The sequence below is a fragment of the Enhydra lutris genome, unplaced genomic scaffold (assembly GCF_002288905.1).
Source record: "Enhydra lutris kenyoni isolate GAN:26980312 unplaced genomic scaffold, ASM228890v2 scaffoldscaffold1, whole genome shotgun sequence".
NCBI classification, from domain to species: domain Eukaryota; kingdom Metazoa; phylum Chordata; class Mammalia; order Carnivora; family Mustelidae; genus Enhydra; species Enhydra lutris.
The window spans coordinates 60122959-60142025 of record NW_019154085.1 but is presented as its reverse complement, the minus strand read 5'-3'; the positions used below and the strand labels follow the sequence as shown (position 1 = coordinate 60142025).

The window sequence follows — 19067 nt, the reverse complement described above, 5'->3', positions numbered from 1 at the left end:
TGACATCTATGAAAATAGCTGGGCGGACCTCTCTTTCTGCACAACTTCCTTCTCTCCATGATTCTGCTTTGTAAATTCAAGCTGCTTTGATTTCCCTGAACTTCAAACTTTTTCTCCTCAATTCAGTACATTGAGCTCTGTTTGGTTTCCCACTCAATGTACTCTGGTCTGGAAATTCTATTTAGCTGGTAAGCTGGGGCAGCCATAGGGTTCAGCTTGTTTTTGCCCTTCTTTCAGGAAATGGTCTCCTGTGTTTCTTATTGTTGAATGTCTAAACACTGTTGCTTTCAATATTTTGTCCAATTATATGGTGCTAAAAGTAAGAAGTTAAATTCTGATCCCATTACTCCATCCATTATGAACAGATCTGGAAGCCCAAATGATAGTTTCAGATTATTTGTTTAGGATAAAGCTGGTTCCTGGTGTACACATTTGCTTAAAATTTATACACCTTTTATAGTGCAATAAATCTGTCTAAAGATAGAAGGAAATTTTTAAAAATAACTAAAGAGTATTTCTACCAGAAAAGAAGCAATGCAATTTAGTATAATTCTAGGAAAAACTGTATTTCTACAATGTGTAAAGACCAGTCACATTAGATTTAAAGAATACAACAGATAATCTGGATAATGAAAAAAGGGCGTTTGTTAACTAAGAAACAATTTTAAGGTTTATGAATATAAAATAAATTTCATACACTACCTTAGTCTTAAAAAAACTGTAATTTGTAAAAACTGACTCATTTTTGGTCCCATATAGTAAATTACTTGTAAATTGAGAAAAGAAATCATCTTCTAAAACAACCTTACAAGTACACTTAATCAAATATTCATCTAGGATGTCTATTTTAATTTTTAAAAAATATTTTATTTATTTATTTGAGAGAGAGTGATACTGAGAGAGAGCATGAGCAGGGAGAGGGCCAGAGGTAGAGGGAGAAGCAGACTCCCCGCTGAGCAGGAAGTGATGGGGGGCTCGATCCCAGCTGATGTGGGGCTCGATCCCAGGACACTGATATCATGGCCTGAGCCAAAGGCAGTTGCTTAAACAACTGAGCCACCCAGGCACCCCAAATGTCTATAGAAGTTTTTAACAAACTTGGATTTCATAAACTATAAGAGCTATTAGGTCATTATTTTCATATATCAATTACTGACAAATATATTAACAATCCACATATGAACAGATTATCTTCTGTAAGAATAGTGGCTTGTTTTAAGAAAGTGTTTATTGACACCTTATTCTTGGGGCTCCTAGGTGGCTCTGTAGTTAAGCATCTCACTGTGAGATTGAACCCATGTGGGGCTCTGTACTGGGTGTAGAGCCTGTTTGAGATTCTCTCTCCCTCTCCCTCTGCTCCTTCCCCCTGTTCTCTCTCTCTAAGAAAACAAAACAAAACAAAACAAAACCAACAGCAACAAGAAAAAAAACACCTTATTCCTCACAAAGAAGACCTAAGTTTTACAGTAAGATTTACACATAGTTAACAAGGTGAGGCAAATATTAACCATTTATGTAAAAACTATAATGTGAAGTATGTTATTACAAAAGTATCTCAGGTAAAGTAATAAACATTTGGATTAAAACCAACATACAAATTATGTTATCAGGAAAGGATCTAAATTTTATGAAAGAATGTTCAGTTTTCTAACTATGCATGCTTATGTTAATATATTAGAAATAGTCACTGGAATTAGTCCAGATCACTCAGACTAATGAATACAAGTATGATTTACCTACTCTATACTCTACCTTAATTTTCATGCCCCAGAGCACACCACTAGCACTACCTTAATCTAAAGTAGTTAAGTCCTGTATGTTAATATTACTATTACTAATTTACTAATTTAAAAAATATAGTGCTTAGATTATAGGACAGCTGTTATTTAAATGTTCACTACTTGCTGGAGTTTGCACTAAGCACTTTATACCCATTTTCCTACTTATTCTGTACAGAAGAAAATGAAAGGGTTTGTTATACTGATTTGATTTTATTTTTTTAAAGATTTTATTTATTTATTTGACAGACAGAGATCACAAGTAGGCAGAAAGGTGGGGGGGGCGGGGGGAGCAGGCTCCCCTCTGAGCAGAGCGCCCAGGGCTTGATCCCAGGACCCTGGGATCATGACCTGAGCTGAAATCAGAGGCTTTAACCCACTGAGCCCCAGGTGCCCCTGTTATACTGATTTTAGAAACGAGGTATAAATAAGAGAGCTTAACTATTTTCATTGGTTTCTACTTTAATGGCAATTTCAAGTTACAACCCAGTTTTTTTCTGCCCTTTACACTACCCCATGCTGCACAGAAATATTGTTTTAATGGATGACCTCAAAATTTCTGCCTCTTATGATATTTTAGAACTATGTATCATAATATAAGCCAGAATTTGCCTAACTTGTAACTGTAAAGCCAGAAGTTTCTTAGGTTAAATGTGACCCAGTTACTAGAATACCCAGGACCCTCATAGAAGGCCACATTAAAATAACCTCTATAATGCTACATTATGCCCATGAGATTATTAAACTAATTTTGCCAAATTAAGACTTCAATTAATTTCATTGATTTGTATTCTACACTATTCAAAAATATGAAACAAATTACATTGTTTATTTGATTTCAGAAATTTTTATTCTTTGTCAATATAAGAATGCCTCTTATATAGCCCATAATAGGTGCTACTATTTCCTTAAAGATTCAAGCATTAATGTATGATACTTAAATATTGCAAACGCACAGTTCTTAAGCAGGGCTTCATTAATTCCACCTGTATACAGAATTTTGTGAGTATGAAATTTATGGAGTTACTTTCTATATGGTAAACATTGTTAAAAAGTTTCTAACGTACTATAAATACTAAACTACTTAATCTTACAATAACAGGGACAATTAATCTTACAATAACAGGGACAATTAAATACAATAACAGGGACATTTAAATAGCTTTAAGAATATATCATAATCTATTCTGTATCTTTGCCCATAAGTAGATGTGTTGAGGGTTAAACTGTATACTTGATAGGATTTTAACGTTGAATTCACGTGCTTTGTTCAATATTTGGACATCCAAAAAAATCCCCAAATACTAAAAACTTATGAAATCTGGTCTCAACACAATATCTAAGTGTGCTTTTATAGATGGTGGTGATGAGGGGAGGGGTAGTTTTCCAGCCAGCAAGCAGCAATGATTACCATCCTCTGGTTTGATTCTATTATTGGCTGAATATAGATTGATGTACTTGTCTCCACTGTACCAATGTATAATGCATGAACATGATTACTGGGGTAATTTAGAAACAGGATGCCTTTAATCTTCTGTGCAGATCAATCAATTACAATACATAGGTTATAGAATGTCCTATGATCTTACACTGAATCCTTAATAGAACTAATCTTAGAACTAAATGAGGTTGGGGGAAAATGTGAAGCCCACAGAGATTGCTAAAATGAACACAGACAAAGGAACTTAACTATTATGTGTTTAATTACTCAGAACAAACAAACAGAGACCACTCTGAAGGTTGTAGAGAAAGAAATAATGTATCAGGGAGTGAAAAGCCCCTTTTTCTCTTGAAGCAGCCACTTTTCCACCTTTAAGGAGGAATTCAGGAGTTTTGAGATTCAATAAACTGTGAAAGTATCAAACTCTTACTAGAAACAGTTTGCACTGTTACCTTTTGCATGTCAATACGTCTTGTCATATGGCAGATAAATCTGTTTCAAACTGCATTTGGAAATGCCTGTTTCCCTTTAAAGCAATATTCACTCACTGAATTTACTTGCGATTTGAAAAAGAAATAATTTTCCATATGACCTTGCCATAACCTACTGTTATTTGATTATGCCTTTATAGTGTACTTGAGACCTTAGTGAAAATCTGCAGAATATGAAGTTTGTTCAGTTTTCTCTGGAGTTCTTCCTTTTTTTTTTTTTTTAAGTAGCTCCAATACAGAGCTTAAACTGACAATCGTGAGATCACCTGAGCTGAGATGAAGAGTTGGACACTCGGGACACCTGGGTGGCTTAGTCATTAAGCATCTGCCTTCAGCTCAGGTCATGATCCCAGGGTCCTGGGATGGAGCCAGGAAACCTGTTTCTCCCTCTCCCACTCCCTCTGCTTGTGTTCCCTCTCTCGCTCTCTCTCTCTGTCAAATAAATAAAATCTAAAAAATAAAATAAAATAAAAAGAGTTGAACACTGAACTCACTAAGCCACCCAGGCACCCTGTTTCCTCTGGAGTTCTTTTTTTTTTTTTTTTTTTTAAAGATTTTATTTATTTATTTGACAGACAGAGATCACAAGTAGGCAGAGAGGCAGGCAGAGAGAGAGGAAGGGAAGCAGGCTCCCTGCTGAGCAGAGAGCCCGATGTGGGACTCAATCCCAGGACCCTGAGATCATGACCTGAGCCGAAGGCAGCGGCTTAACCCACTGAGCCACCCAGGCGCCCCTCCTCTGGAGTTCTTGATGAGTTTTGGAAAGAATGCATTTGAGCTTGGATTAAGCTAACAAGCTTAGTAGAAAAAGAAGGTTTTTTTTAGATATGGGGTGCAAATAGCATGGTTTCTGTGGGTATCCAGTAAAAACAAGTAGTGTATATGAGTATATCAGGGCCACTTGCCTGAGTTTGCTGTTGTGTTGTCTGTGGCTGGACGTTGGCAGAGTTTCTAACGGCAGAGTCAGAGTCAGCACCACGGATAGCTCCACACATTTAACACCTGGGAGAAGAACTCCACTGTTTCACAAGCCCAGCTGCAGCTAGGAAACAGAATGATCCAGTGATCCACTTACACTGCAAGGGAGGAAAATAAAGCTGTACATTGGAGGAGCGTGCCTTTTTATGTTCTGAGAGAAGGAACTGTGCAGATTCAAGAAAGCCCAAGCTACCATAAGAGCCTACGGGTTTGTCATAGATTGCTTCTTTTTTTAAGTTAAGCTAATTAACCTGAAAATTCAACATTCCCAGGCAATGTCTCACGTTTCTAATTCATTTTTATTACTCTGACATGAAAGGGTGAGATTTTCTCATGTTGTTGGGAGTTATTTTGTTTTTGTTTTGTTTTGTTTTTTGTTAGTTCAGTGGTGATTTTTTTCTTGGCTGTGCTTTCTGCAACTTTCTGAAGTTAAAGTCGTTATGTTTATTTCCTCGTTATTTATTGCAATCCACATGATTCACCTTCGTAATCTAAACCTCTCTCTCTGCTCTTTTCAGTTCCATCCTTATTTTTTTTTTAACTTCAGATTTGAGGTTGTAACTGAGAAAATATGAATCCGACTAATTCAAGGCACAGGCAAAACAGGCTAATGAGTTGCAAGAACCCCCAACATTATCAGGTTTTTATAGAGGACTTAGGACTTTTATCAACAGCTGGAAACAAGAGGTTTGTCCGTGTTCTAGTAGCTCCATAGGTTGTAGCAGTAGCAAATTCCATTTAGAGAAAGGGATGTGGAAAGAGACTATTAGGTTAAAGGAGACAAAGCAAGAAAAGCTAGAAAAAAACAACTTAGAAAACACCCTCTTCTGGTATGACTTGTCACATTTGATTCCCTAAGCTCCAGGATGACTATTTGGACAGAAGTGTATGTATACATGGGATTCCCACCTTGGCAGGCTCTGAGAAAAAAGAACGAAGAGGACTCCACTCTGCTCCTTGAACACTTTCCCATCCTAAACGAGATAATTTGTTAGAAATAGTGGAAGAGAGTAAATAGAATGGTGTTCCTAGTGTGTTTAGGAGGAAAGAGGCACTGGAGGTCACACCAAGGCTGGTAACTCTTAGCCCCACCCACCTTTTGTTCCTTCCCCCTTGCAACCAGCCTCGCCCATTTCAAGCACTTCCCTTGTTTCGTACCAGTTGCTCACAGAGTCTTTGGCCTTCCCTTCTTTCTCGCAGCCTCCGGCACCTAGAGACCCCATCAACCCCCAACGTTGCAACTCCTCAGGGGTTCAAGCAATGAGACCGGGCATGCCCAGGGGCGGCGCCAGCAGCCTTTAGTCTTTGGGAGACTCGGCTCAGCTCCGGGCAGGGACAGGAGTGCCACTTCAGCTAGGGCTTCGGCGCCCACCTCCGAGGAGTCCAGGAATCCGAGCTGCACCCTCGGGCTAAACCTGCACCCTTAAGTGGCTCATCCTCAATCTTCAAACTCCCGAACGCCACCAGAGCTTAGAAATAGTCCTCACTGAAGGACTGTTTTCCCACCTGTCTTTTCTTTGCACCTAAGGGTGTTTTAGCTACTGCGGCGTGAGGAGCTCAGGGATGGAGCCCTGTGGCTGGTGGCCGTGGAGATCATCTTCCCAGAGTAGCTGTTTGTTACTGAGTTTTGGAGATTTCTTGGCTGGCTTCCGTTAAAGCACGCTTGAGTAATCCGAGCTGTGGCGGCGCCCAAGCTCTCGGGATAAAGGGTGTATGTGTGTGTGTATTTGTGTGTGCGTGTGTGTGTATGCGCGCGCGCGGGTGAGTGTGTGTGTGTGTGTGTGTGTGTGTGTGTGTGTGTGTGTAGGGGAGAGGGCGGGGATAGAAACGTCAACTCCCCCCAGCGCGCCCCCCCCCCCAGCCTCCTTTTCTTTCTCTCCTTCCTGCAAAAGCCGCACGAGTCTTCCATCCCCCCCTCAGCCATCCTCATAGCTCTGGGCAACCGCCAGGTTAAGCCCATTTGCACTGGGAAATTGGCGCCGTTTGGGAGAAGAGAAACAGATCGATTGCCCTTGTGACTCCCCGCCCCTCTTCCATCCCACCCCACCCCCACCGCTCCCTCCCTCCCTCCCCCTCCACCCCCTTCACCCCGCCTCCTTCCCTCTCCCCACCCCCAAACCCTCTCACCCGAGGCAGTCCGGTGCGAGGCCCCCTCCGGAAGGTGAAGGGGATGGATTGGACTCCGCTGGGGAAAGCGGGTGTCTAGAAGTGGTGCTAATGGGAAGAGATTTCTGGTTTCAAAAGAGGATGCTCTGCCACAAAGAGCGGCTCGCGCGCTGGCCTGGGCTCTAGCCGAGGAGAGATCCCGGGAGAACTCCAGAGCTCGCGGGGAGCGCTCCTCGGAAGACCGGGGTCAACATGCCTGTTCGCAGGGGGCATGTGGCACCACAAAACACATTTTTGGGGACCATCATACGGAAATTTGAAGGGCAAAGTAAGTTCATTTGTTCTCTTCTCTCTCCCTCGCTTTCTGCTTTGACAGTGCACTTGGCATTCGCAGCGTACAGGCTGAGGAGCCGGCAACTCCCGGCTCCTTCAAGTTAACAGGCTGTGAAACCGAGACAGGAGGTTCGAATGGCAGCAGGAGTGTTCTTCCCCAGATATTAATTCTGATTTACATTTTAGATTATGGTCTCCATTATAGGAGGCAATCTGATCCTCCTCTCCCACTGCTCCATTATCTGCTTTGCTACTTAATGTCCTACTCTTCTACTATCTTAAAGGGAACGTACTAGTATAACATGGGTTTATATTTTGAGGCTGTTTAATTGTACACTTTTAGAAAGTCAGGAGTAGGGCAGAGCATACCACTGGAACAAGAGAATGTAAATGGTAGCAGCGATGTAAGCGGCTATGCAAACTATATTTTACCTTGGTTAAATCGCAAAGCTGTGTTATGGCAGGGATGCTTGCTTGCTGTTAGTTTATAGAAGCTAAACTTTGCATTGAATCAATGCAAATATATCCCAAGAAGGATAATCTGGAAAAAGCAATATCTGATCCGTACTGGTTCCCAATGCAAACGGTTCATTATTCAAAGCAATATTTCTTCCTCTTTATCATTTCCCTAAATTTCCATCAAGAAATTTGAAAATTGAAATGTAGTAAGTAAATCCCCACAACTGAATATAGAGAAATTTAACATTCTGATATGGACTAACTATAAGGAATGAATTATTGTTATATAAATATATTAATTTTAAATCCTTGTTAATTCATATTTAACATTTCCTTAAATCTACATTAACACACAGTTATGTTGTGCATTTTGCAGTTGTTTTAGCGCTGTATTTAGTGACATGAGGATATAGTACCTTGTGTATAAAATAAACTAATGTATCCTGTTCATATTCTATCTGGAAATAATAAATATAATTTGTGGTCAAAATTTAATAAGTCCTTTGTATTAAAATACCTACCACCACAAAGGAATTCAAGGTTCTCACAAAGTAAAAGTGAAAAGGTGTTGACATAATACTTACCTGTGTATGTGTAAATATTTTTATCTTCTGGAAAATATATATTATGAAAGGTGAATTTTCAAATTATTGAACTATTAATTAACATGAGATAGTTTGATTGCTAACAGTTTCATGTTTTTTTTTTTTTTAACACGACGAATGTGTAGTATGCCTTAGAGGGATAGAGAAAAGTCAAATCCAAAAATAATAGCTACTTTGAGAAAGTTGTACTTTTAAGGGCCAAGGTTGAGGTAAGAAATCTGTCAGCTACAGGATGTTTCATTGTTTGCCTTTGAAAATATTTATCTTACAATTAAATGGCATTCTGGAAATATCAATGGGACAGCTGCTTGTTTGAGTGTGCCTTAGTACCCTTGGGAGTCACAAGGCTTAAGAAGTAGACTATTTGGGAAATTACATTCTCAAAATTTGAAGAGTAGTTCCTTAATACTTCTTGATAAAACTACTTAGGACCATTAATTTCATGTTTAGGGTTTTTGTTTTTTTCCTTTTAAAACCCTGGGCAGTTAGCAATTTGGGAAGCACCTGCATTTCACATCTCCTATTATGCAACAATTTCCTCCAGTGTTTATGAAAATCTTGTGGAAGCTCTCTAAAAGATGCCTTACTGTCTTCTTATTACAGATAAAAAATTTATCATTGCAAATGCCAGAGTGCAAAATTGTGCCATCATCTACTGCAATGATGGGTTCTGCGAGATGACTGGTTTCTCCAGGCCAGATGTCATGCAAAAGCCGTGCACCTGCGACTTTCTCCATGGGCCTGAGACCAAGAGACATGATATTGCCCAAATTGCCCAGGCATTGCTGGGGTCAGAGGAGAGGAAAGTGGAGGTCACCTACTATCACAAAAATGGTAAAGTTCATCTATTTAGAATTCTTTTTATTTGATTCCATTGAAATGAAATTTTGACAACTGATTACTGAAAGTTCATTTGCAGAGAAGCTCCAAATATTCAGTTGTAGATATTTTTTGCTTATATATTTTATATATTTTAGGATTCAAAGAATATGGATACTGTCATTAGTGGACTAATAGGAACAATTTCTTCTTTGAATGAGGGTACTCTGTACTCTTCAAAAGTAGTAACTTATTATCAGTGAGAACAAAGTGCCACAAATCAGTCTTACTTTCTCCCCTTTCTAGGGAATAACATAAAGGCCAATAATTTACTGATTGTATTGTAATGTATTTGGTAAGAGAGAAATACAGAGTTTTATTTGCTTGAGCTTGAAAATATTTCACAGAGCAAAATCTTGTTGAAAACTGTATATCTGGACTAAAATTATTGCAGTCATAAATGTTTCTTGGCTTTCAGATTTATTTGATAGGCAACACCTCTTGTTTCTTTTGCTCCTTTTTATACAACATTAAGGGTGATATATAAGAACTTCAAAAATTGGTCTAGTAAAGCTATGTAATAATAAAAGCTGTTCATATATTGAAGAATTGTCCTAAAGTAAGAAATCGACAAAAGGAATTATGATACTGTGGAGTTATTTGTACTCATATTTTAGCTGCAACAAAATTGGTACCTCAAACTTAAGGTCACATCTCAATTTCAAGGGTACTCCTCCTTCTTTAAGGCTTGTTATGGGAACATAATATGTTTGACCATAACCGCTCTCAAAAAAAATACTCATTTAATACACATGCATTCATTAAACATACCATAAATAGTATATGAACTCACAGTTATGAATATTCACATATACCCATTTGAAAGAATACACATTCTCAAATGTGCATATTTACTGATATTTGACAATTTAGTGCTTAAAGATAAATCAGCTAAAAATGCATGTTGTAGTTAATTTTATTGATGTTGCATTATCTTTTTTTTTTTTTTTTTTTTGCCATTGATAGAAATCAGTGAGGCAGAGGGATATGTAGTCAGATGTTTTAGGAAACCCTTAAGTCTTGCAAATGAGAAAACGAGTGATGTGTTATAGCTTATATGAGATACTGATTATTTGATAAAATACACAGCAGAAATTCTAGCACAGAAAAGGTTTAACTCTTCCTCTTATTTCTTACAATTAAATATTTTATGAAAGAAAATTACCGTTCTTAATTACTAAATTTTCCTTAACATTAAGTTGAATGAGTATATGTGACAAACTATGATTAGAAAAACAGGTTTGCATAACTTTGAGTTAATCTGGAATGAAAACAATTATATGATTATCAGCCAACATAGAGATTGTTTTTAAAGTTCTTCTCACCCCCCTCCCCACCACCACCACTTTTTAATCAGTGGTGTTGGCTTCCTAGAAATAGCCTAATTGCTCTGTTGTCTTGAAAGCATTTCTTGGACTAAGGCTCTCACTACCCAAATGCAACTTTTGTGTGTGTGTATCTGATGCCAACAATTTGGGCTTTTGGAATAATTTGAATGTCTGACATTTTTTCCCTACCTGAATATTTATCATGATGCTGACATCGTCTGCATTGTGGTTATACAGGGCATGTTGGTCAGCATTTGATCTTTATGTTTTTTAGGACATTTCAGAATTTTTTCAACTTATATAATTTAGGTATAAAATGAATTTGGACTGTTCGGATCACTTGGATACTCACTATATTTTTCAGACAATATTCTGAAATGAAAGTTGTTGTTTATTATACTTCAAGTGGAATGGTGCTATTTTAAAACCTTGTGTAACTTGTGCAATGGGAGTGTGTAAAGTTATCTCAAAACCCCTAAGAAAGGCAGGTAAATCTGGGATCAAAAACATGAAGGTAAAAGTTTCTACAGTAAAGATGCTTGTACACTGACTAATGCAAATCTTTCTACCCGAGGGATGCACTTGGTTATATAAATTAAAACCTTCTTGTTTTAGATGAGGATTTACTTGAAAGTTTGCTTAGGTATATAAATATCAACCTTCGGTGATGATTTTGATTCTATTGGCTTCATTTGCAGATTTGACTCAGTCTACAAGGACTTGGTAATCTTTAGAGCTAATGACAAGTGCTACTTATTTCACTTTTAATATGGGGTACATGAGATGATGGGCCAAGCTTTTTTTTTTCTTTTTCCGAAGAGAAAGATTAATTTTATGACCTTTTCAGATTACAAAGACACAGTAGGACTTGTTTGCTCTGAATGTAATCAACCTGTGTTTTTGAGCCTAGTTCACATACCTTGAATAGAATCTTAAAAGTGCATTGGTTTTATTCACATGGCAACTGCAAATTCAGTCAGAGCTTGTGAAGTTCAAATGCTTTGAAAGTCTTGCCTCTTAGAGACCTGCCAACCACTCTATATTTATAAAAGCAGGAAGGGATAAAATCACCAACATTTTGTATTGGTTTGTTTCTCAAAGGTTCCTTAATTCTTTATTATTGAGGTTCTTTACTTTTGGAAGGTTTCTTGGTTTCTTAAGTATGTATAGTAAATGCTTCCTTTACTTATTCTCTATTTAGCACTTTATAGGAATACAGATAGGAATGTAATAAGCACAATGGGCAAATTAACTAATAGTTGAGATATTGTTTCCACTTTTCCATTCACTCATTCTGGTGTAGCAAAAACTTGTGCATGGTATTATTTCTGAAAGCTTGTCTTTCAGATTGGCCGGAGGCTTTATAAGCAGTTTAAACCCATGATCTACGTAATGAGTTCACTTAGATGCAATGCATGGTGAACTGCCTGATCATTCTTAGGAAACAACACTTCCTACCATCCTACTTGATGTGATTTTATCAGGTACAATTGAACTTGCTGTTTACCAGAATATCTTTAAAAAAAAAAAAAAAAAACTAGTTATTTGCAGTAGGAATATTTGACAGACCTTCCTTTGAGGATTCTATTTTACAGTTTAAGTCATTATTGCATAAATCATTCTTGGCAGCTGTGAAGTATTGCTTGAGGTGATAAAGCTGTAAATCTTTTGACATAAAGCTCTAATTATACAAAACTATAATTACACTGAGGCTTATACAAGGATGGGCATGTATTTTAATAGTATAATACATTCACTTTAAGCATAACTTTTTAGGGGTGCTTCGCTGGCTCCGTCAGTAGAGCATGTGGCTCTTCATCTTGGGGTTGTACGTTCAAGTCCCATATTGGGCATAGAGCTTACTTAGAAAATAAAAACAATTTTTTTAGCATTAGATTGGATTGACGAATAACAAACACTTCAGTTATTAAGTGAATATAAGTTATATAGTTTGGAGGTGATGCTAATACTAAGGAAACAGAGAAGTCAGTCATCTTTCAGTTTATTGCTTGTCAGGTTTGGAGTGTGTCATGGAATGGAGCTAGCAGTTGAAGTGTTTTTCCACTTCAGGCATATGTAGACACATGATTTTTATCTTAAATTGTCAAGCAACTCTAAACATTTGGAAAATCAAAGTAAGTTTCTCTAAAAGAAATAAAGGTCTTAACTCAGTAGGAAAACAGGACATATAAAATGCTTTATTTTTAGAGGTTGGAGCATTCCTATATTTTTGCCATTATGCTCTCAGGCATGGTACAATGGCAAAATTGCTAACAAATCAGAGATATCCCTATCTTTGCCTTGCTTTCAAAGAACTAAAGGATGAGAAGAGGCCGAGGGAAGTCCTTTCTTGATCCAGACAGGGACCAGATCCAGACAGGGCAGCAGTCATGTTGGGACAAAACTCCAGAGGCAGTGTTTGAGCCAGCTAAATTCAAAAGAGGTTTTGGTTTGATAACATTAAATCTACCATCTCTGAGAGTTTTTTGTAAAGACCTTTTAGAAAGTGTTGCATTGTTGGAAGTAAAGGTGAAAGTGTATACCGAGTGCTGCCACCTCTCTTTAAGGTAATTTTTTAGGCATTAGAGGAACATGCTATTGGAGGAGATGCAGAAGAGGACACAAACTCATTTCTGCTTTCAGAAATTTGTATTATGGAGTGACTAATGTTCACTTTTATCTTCAAAACCCCAAGATGTTTTCATGAAATTGTTTTTAAAGGAAAAATAGTAGACTACGAAATGAAGAAGCTTTTATATAAATGGAGAACAGAATTTGGGGTTAATTACCACTCTTCCTCTATCTCCCTACTGTAAAAGAAACTTGTTTTTGTGTATTTCCTGTCTCCTTTTGTCATTTATACATAATACTAACTTATTAAAGCAATGTGGTTTACTTAAAACTTTAATAGCTCAAAAATAAATCTTCTAATAGTTCTATAAGTTATATGACATGTGAAATATTCCACCTTCATAATTTCTTAATTGTACAGTAGAGATACAGATGGTAGTTTTTAGAGAAGAATGGAATTATATTCTATGTATATGTAATTCAAGCATTAAGAAAAATTTTTAGGGAGTATCGGCCTAGAATTTATTTTGGTGTTCATTTTAACTTTTTGTTTATACATTCTCTTGATTCATCCAACAGAGTACTGTAATGATAATCTTAAAATACTGTCTTTCATATACCTAAACTTTGTAACATCTCATGGACTCTGGATATTATATAGAGCTTAAATTTGATCAGTGTGTTTATTGAGAAACTAAAAATTCTCCAGAAACATTCTTCCTTGAAAACTTTTACTATTGTCCCAGATGAAAACAAAATGTCCCAAAACTGAAGTTGTGCTATGCTCATCAATCCCCTTTTTACCACCCACCAGCACCATACCTCTTGCAGCTCTGGTTCTAAAAAGAATCCATCCACAACGTCTGCAGGCTTCAGGGAGAACTTCTCAGTTATTTTCACACCCAAGGGACTTGAGAACAGGGTCAGTTTAGGGCAATAGGGATAGGCTAGCCTTAGTGGGAGGAACTGGCTTTCTGGCTTCTAATGGCTTTCAGCATTGTTTTTATTTTTATTTTTTCACTATAAATAGTCACTAAATCAATTACTGGCAGTCAGCAGCTAGGAGAGTCCTAGGATAATTAATTCACAGGAAAGGAGCAGTTGAAGTATGAAATGTTAAGACATCAACATTCATCTGGCCATATAAACTAGAAACCTCAGGGTCAGATCGTTTTCTGTTTTGTTTTTTCCTCCCTCTCCTCCCTAAACCAACTGCTCACCAATTCCTTTCATTATTTACATCTGATGTATCTCTCAATGTGACTTTTACTCTTCCATCCCTGCCAAGGGCCCTAGTTGAAACTCTTTTCATTCTTCTTTGAGAATATTGAGGACTGAAGTTTTCCTCCCTTCCCAATCCATTCTCTACAATGCCATCAGAGAGCTATTTTTTTTAAATTGTTACGTTAGTCACCATACAATACATCATTAGTTTTTGACGTAGTGTTCCAAGATTCATTGTTTGCATATAACACCCAGCGCCCCATGCAAGTTCCATCCAATACATGCTCTCCTTAATAACCACCACCAGGCTCACCCATCCTGCCTAACCCCTTCCCCTCTAAAACCCTCAGTTTGTTTCTCAGAGTCCTCAGTCCAGAGAGCTATTTTTGAAATAAGAATCACATATACTGATGACTTATTGGAGCCAAGCATCATTGCAAATGAATTTCATATATTAAATGAGTACAACAGTCTCATAAAACATAAACTCTCATCATCCCCATTTTATGGGAAAAAGCACTGAGACCCTGAGAGATTAATTCACCGAATCGCACAGCTTATAAGTGGTGACATCTGAGCCCTTAGCAACTTCACCATATTTGGCTGCTCAACGCCCTTATGATACACCTTGACTTAAAAACCCTATCTTAACTCATTAAGGCTCTCAGAATAAAGTTCTAGACTCTTTAAAAGGATACTTCATCCCCTTCAGAGTTGAATTTGCTTGGGTTTTTGAGTAGGGTATGTTTAGAGGAACCAGCTGAATTCATAGGTCTGACCAAGTTTACCTTCCTTGCACCTCAGTTACTTTCCTGATACATCCTTGGAGAATAACATCCACTTTGTTAGAGTGATTGGGTGTGTTATATACAATAAAATACATAGCATTATTTCTAGCTTGGTCTTTTGCCCATAATATGTACTCAATAAATACCAATTAGTTGAATATCTTGCCAACTCCATTTGTCTCATGTGTCTTATGTTTCAATAATATTTGACTGCTCTGAGTTTCTCAAACAAACCCTGCTCTCTTATGTCACTGAGGCTTTGCTCACCCTTTGGAAATTTTCTTTCATCTGTAATAAACAGTGGAAAGCCTCATTGAATGGATTGCCTTTCCCTCAGCTTCTCACCCTAAAGAAACTATTATCATCCTTCCAAAGACAGATCAAAAGACTTCTCTGTGAACTCTTTCCTGATGCCCCCACTGCCTGCTCCAGAATATTAACATTCCTTTGTGTCTTCACAACACTTGGTTCTAACCTCTGGTGTAGCCCATGAAATATGCTATATATCATTACATATTATTGTAGTTAATTTTATCTGTTTTTTAAAGTTCATTCAAAGAAAATATTGAGTCTTATTACTTTCTATGTCCAGAATATACGGAAGAGTACCTGATATGATGTATGTGCTTAAGTAGCATTCAGACACAGAATGAAGAGAAGATGAGAAATGGCACCATAGCTCTGGAGAAACAAACAGATTGAGATCTGGAGATCTTCACAAAAGTGAGCTATAGGGAATATGTAATATTTTGGTTTTTCTTTCTAAAATGTTCTTAAGAACAGTTTCCACCTGAATTTTATCAGTGACTCTATTTCTTTGCTTATAAGCTAAGGAATAAATCATCTTCATTTCCTATAACTATGCAAATAGCTAGAAAATATTTAATAAAGCATTAGAGAGAAGCTATTAACCAAAAATAATTAACCAGTTACCCGAGTATCACTCGCTCACCACCACATCAAAACGACTCTCACTAGTATCTCCGACAAGCTCTTTGTAATAGCTAAACCCAAAGTTCTCTCCTGTTCATTTCTGACTTGAGGTTATTGCTGCGTTTGAAACTCTCTACTGACTACATAAGTTACCCAGAGTTGGCATTTTATATCTAGTATAACATTTTATTTCTCAGTGTTTCTTGAAAATTCTTAATTGACGGTGAAGCCTGCTCTCAGGGCCATTCAATAATGACTGTGTTAAATCTAAAATAATAAAGTTTATTAATAATAATTAAGAATTATTATGAATTATGATCATCAAATGAATGTCTTCTCTCTCTTAACTGAACTATCTGCATTTAGCAAAAGTGCTAAACTACTGAGAAACTATCAGCAGTAAGACATTAATCAACATAGTGAGGAAATTTATTCCATTACTGAACAGTTAAGGTAAAATTGCCACTTGTCATAGGTGGGTTAAGAGAAATCCAAATACTAGGCTCCTTTTGCTATGACTGAACATTCCATATCTTTCTCTTAGTCCTTTAATTTATATGAAATGTCTAACTAAGAAAACCAAAGTAGGGGCGCCTGGGTGGCTCAGTCAGTTAAGTGTCTGCCTTTGGCTCAGGTCATGATCTCAGGTCCTGGGATCAAGCCATGTGTCAGACTTCCTGCTAGGTGGGGAGTCTGCTTCTCTTTCTGCATCCCCTTCTCTGCTCATGCTCTCTCTCTTTCACTCTCTTTTGAGTGCTCTCTCTCTCAAAGAGATTAAATCTTAAAGACAAAAACCAAAACCCAAAGCAGTCTTTCCATGGGCGGTCCAAATGGTGGCTGAGAATGCTCCCTGTGCCCTTTCCTCTGTTTAAGTAGATCTGTGTGTGCACAAACCTTTTTTCATGGTTCCCACTGTTTTGTGGAATGTCTCACACTACTTTTTATTTTGAAAATGAGTAAGACATCCCCAGCTAATGCTTGGTGTGTGAGGACTGGAGAGGAGTGTGAGAGGACATGAGTGCATTTCACCCTTGGTCGTCAGCTGTGTTTGTGAACTCATCTGAACTAGACTGTGCCGGGTGGGGTCTGCGGAGGCTGCCCCAGCCACGCTGCTCTGGCTTACTTGCTTTTTCCTCTGGGTGACCAGTCGGGTGACATTGTGATAGAAAGTGGACTCTCACCATTGCTGATTTTATTGGGGTTTTTTTCTTCCTGTTCTATTCTGTTTTTTCTTCTTTCCTGAGGATCATTGGGAGTGCTCCTATTTGTCAGTTTATTTGTTTTGATAGGACATTGATTCTTCTGTGTTGTTCGAAATACTGGTTTTGAGAAACATGTAGTAACAGCATGGGTTCAAGACACCTCAGAATGGCTGTTGCTTCTCATGCTGACTTTTGACCTTTATGTGAAGAACACCATAGTTAATTCTAATTAGTGAAACCTGTGCTAATGACCCAAGATAACTGGTGTGACGACAAAAATAAAAGTATAAAGTTAGTGGTGGTTTCATAACCAATATCTCAAAGATCAAGTAAAGAATAAAATCTAGGACAAACTAAATAGGGTACTTATATTAAAAAAAATCCATTTTTGTTAGAAAAGATCACATATTGACATCATAATCCTTAGGTTTTTGAATATACTAAGATCACATCAATTCAATAAAATCAATGTTAGAGCTATGCAACATCATATGTTATATAAACAATTTTTCATCACATTCCCATGCACTTCTCTGAGCTAAGTTAGTTAAAATTTTCTGATTATATGCACCATCCATTTTCTTTAGTAGTGTCAATCAGCTAATCTTGAACTACATATTTATTTAGGTCCTTTATACACACAGATGTGCTCTCCAGGTTTTGAGTCCCATGGCTATAGTTCATAGACAATAGCCCTCCACCTTATTTCTCTTCTCCCAAAGGACTAATGTTAATCGAGTTCCAATCTTGTGACTGGCTCTTCATATATATTGCTTTATCTGATTTTCATGACAGCTTTGGGAATAGATATTATCCCATTTTACAGGTTAAACTGACATTCAGAGAAGTTAAGTAAAGTACTGAGGATCACAAGCTAGAATAGAGATCAATTTAAAATCTAAATTTGTCTGTGGTTGTAAACTTAGCCTCTAAATGGTATACTTCTTAAGCCTCAACCTATTCCATATTGTATATCTTAATGGTAGTTCTTAATTATGGTTTCTTATTATCTGAGGTGTGAATCTGATTGGTTTAATTCACACCAAAAATTGGATGAAGATTTATCCTAGTTGTTTTATACTTTAAACAGAACTGTATCACTCAAAAGGGATCTCTGTCAGGTAGGATGCTCAATCGCAGAGGAATGAGGATAGCTAGTATATGCCTGTAATCTTTGCATAATTATTAATGGCACTTTTTTTTTTTCCTCTTAAAAGTGTCCTCACTTGGGACTGTAAATTATATCGTCAACTTAGATTTGGGGGATATTTTTAGTTAAGGGATCCTCGACTACTATTTATCTGGTTCTTATCTAAGAAGTTTGGAAGAAAACTCTTATGTTAGTGTGATTTAATGGCAGAAGCTCTGTTGTGTTCTTATCCTCTTCTTCCTACAACGAAGTTTTGTTTCCGGGCAAAATTACATGATTTGGCAAATTTCACCACTAGTATGTAAAAGAGAAATCCTAAATTTACTGGTGTAGAGAACCTGTGGTTTATTTAAAACACCTTTAGTTTTCTTCATCATGTTTCCAAATGTCAGTCTCAATTTCTGCTATACACCCTATTATTTTGTGCTTCTGAGCTCTGCCCAAAGGCCACTGTACTCTTCCGTGCCTGGTCCTCTCTAAAGGTCCCAGGCAACCTTGTCCACATTTTCTAACATTTTTTTTTCTTAGCTCTGTTAGAAACACTTATGAATTATCTTGTAATAATTTGTTTCTATGTCTGTCTCTTGCACTCAGTGTTGAACTCTTTGAAGGGCTTTTTTGTTAAGGCATTGATTTTTAAAAAAGAAGAGAGAGAGCAATAAATAAATTTTAAAGAATCTAAGGATATACCCATTTACCAATGAAAAGATCAGGTAGCATATTTAAAGAAGTCTAATTAGTTCAACATACTGTGCCAGTCATCTTGCTAGATGCGAGAATTGTAAAAATTGTAAAACCTAC

At 37.3% G+C, this 19067-nt stretch overlaps 1 protein-coding gene across 2 annotated transcripts in view; it reads left to right on the top strand.

Moving 5' to 3' along the window:
- The first annotated feature begins 7046 nt into the window (after positions 1-7046).
- Positions 7047-19067, top strand: part of LOC111143035 (potassium voltage-gated channel subfamily H member 7) — a 488043-nt gene continuing 476022 nt past the window's right edge. For both annotated transcript variants that reach the window (XM_022496465.1, XM_022496473.1), the window contains exons 1-2: positions 7047-7122; positions 8795-9025. In XM_022496465.1, coding sequence (XP_022352173.1) covers positions 7047-7122; positions 8795-9025 — 307 coding nt within the window. The remainder of the gene's footprint in view (positions 7123-8794; positions 9026-19067) is intronic.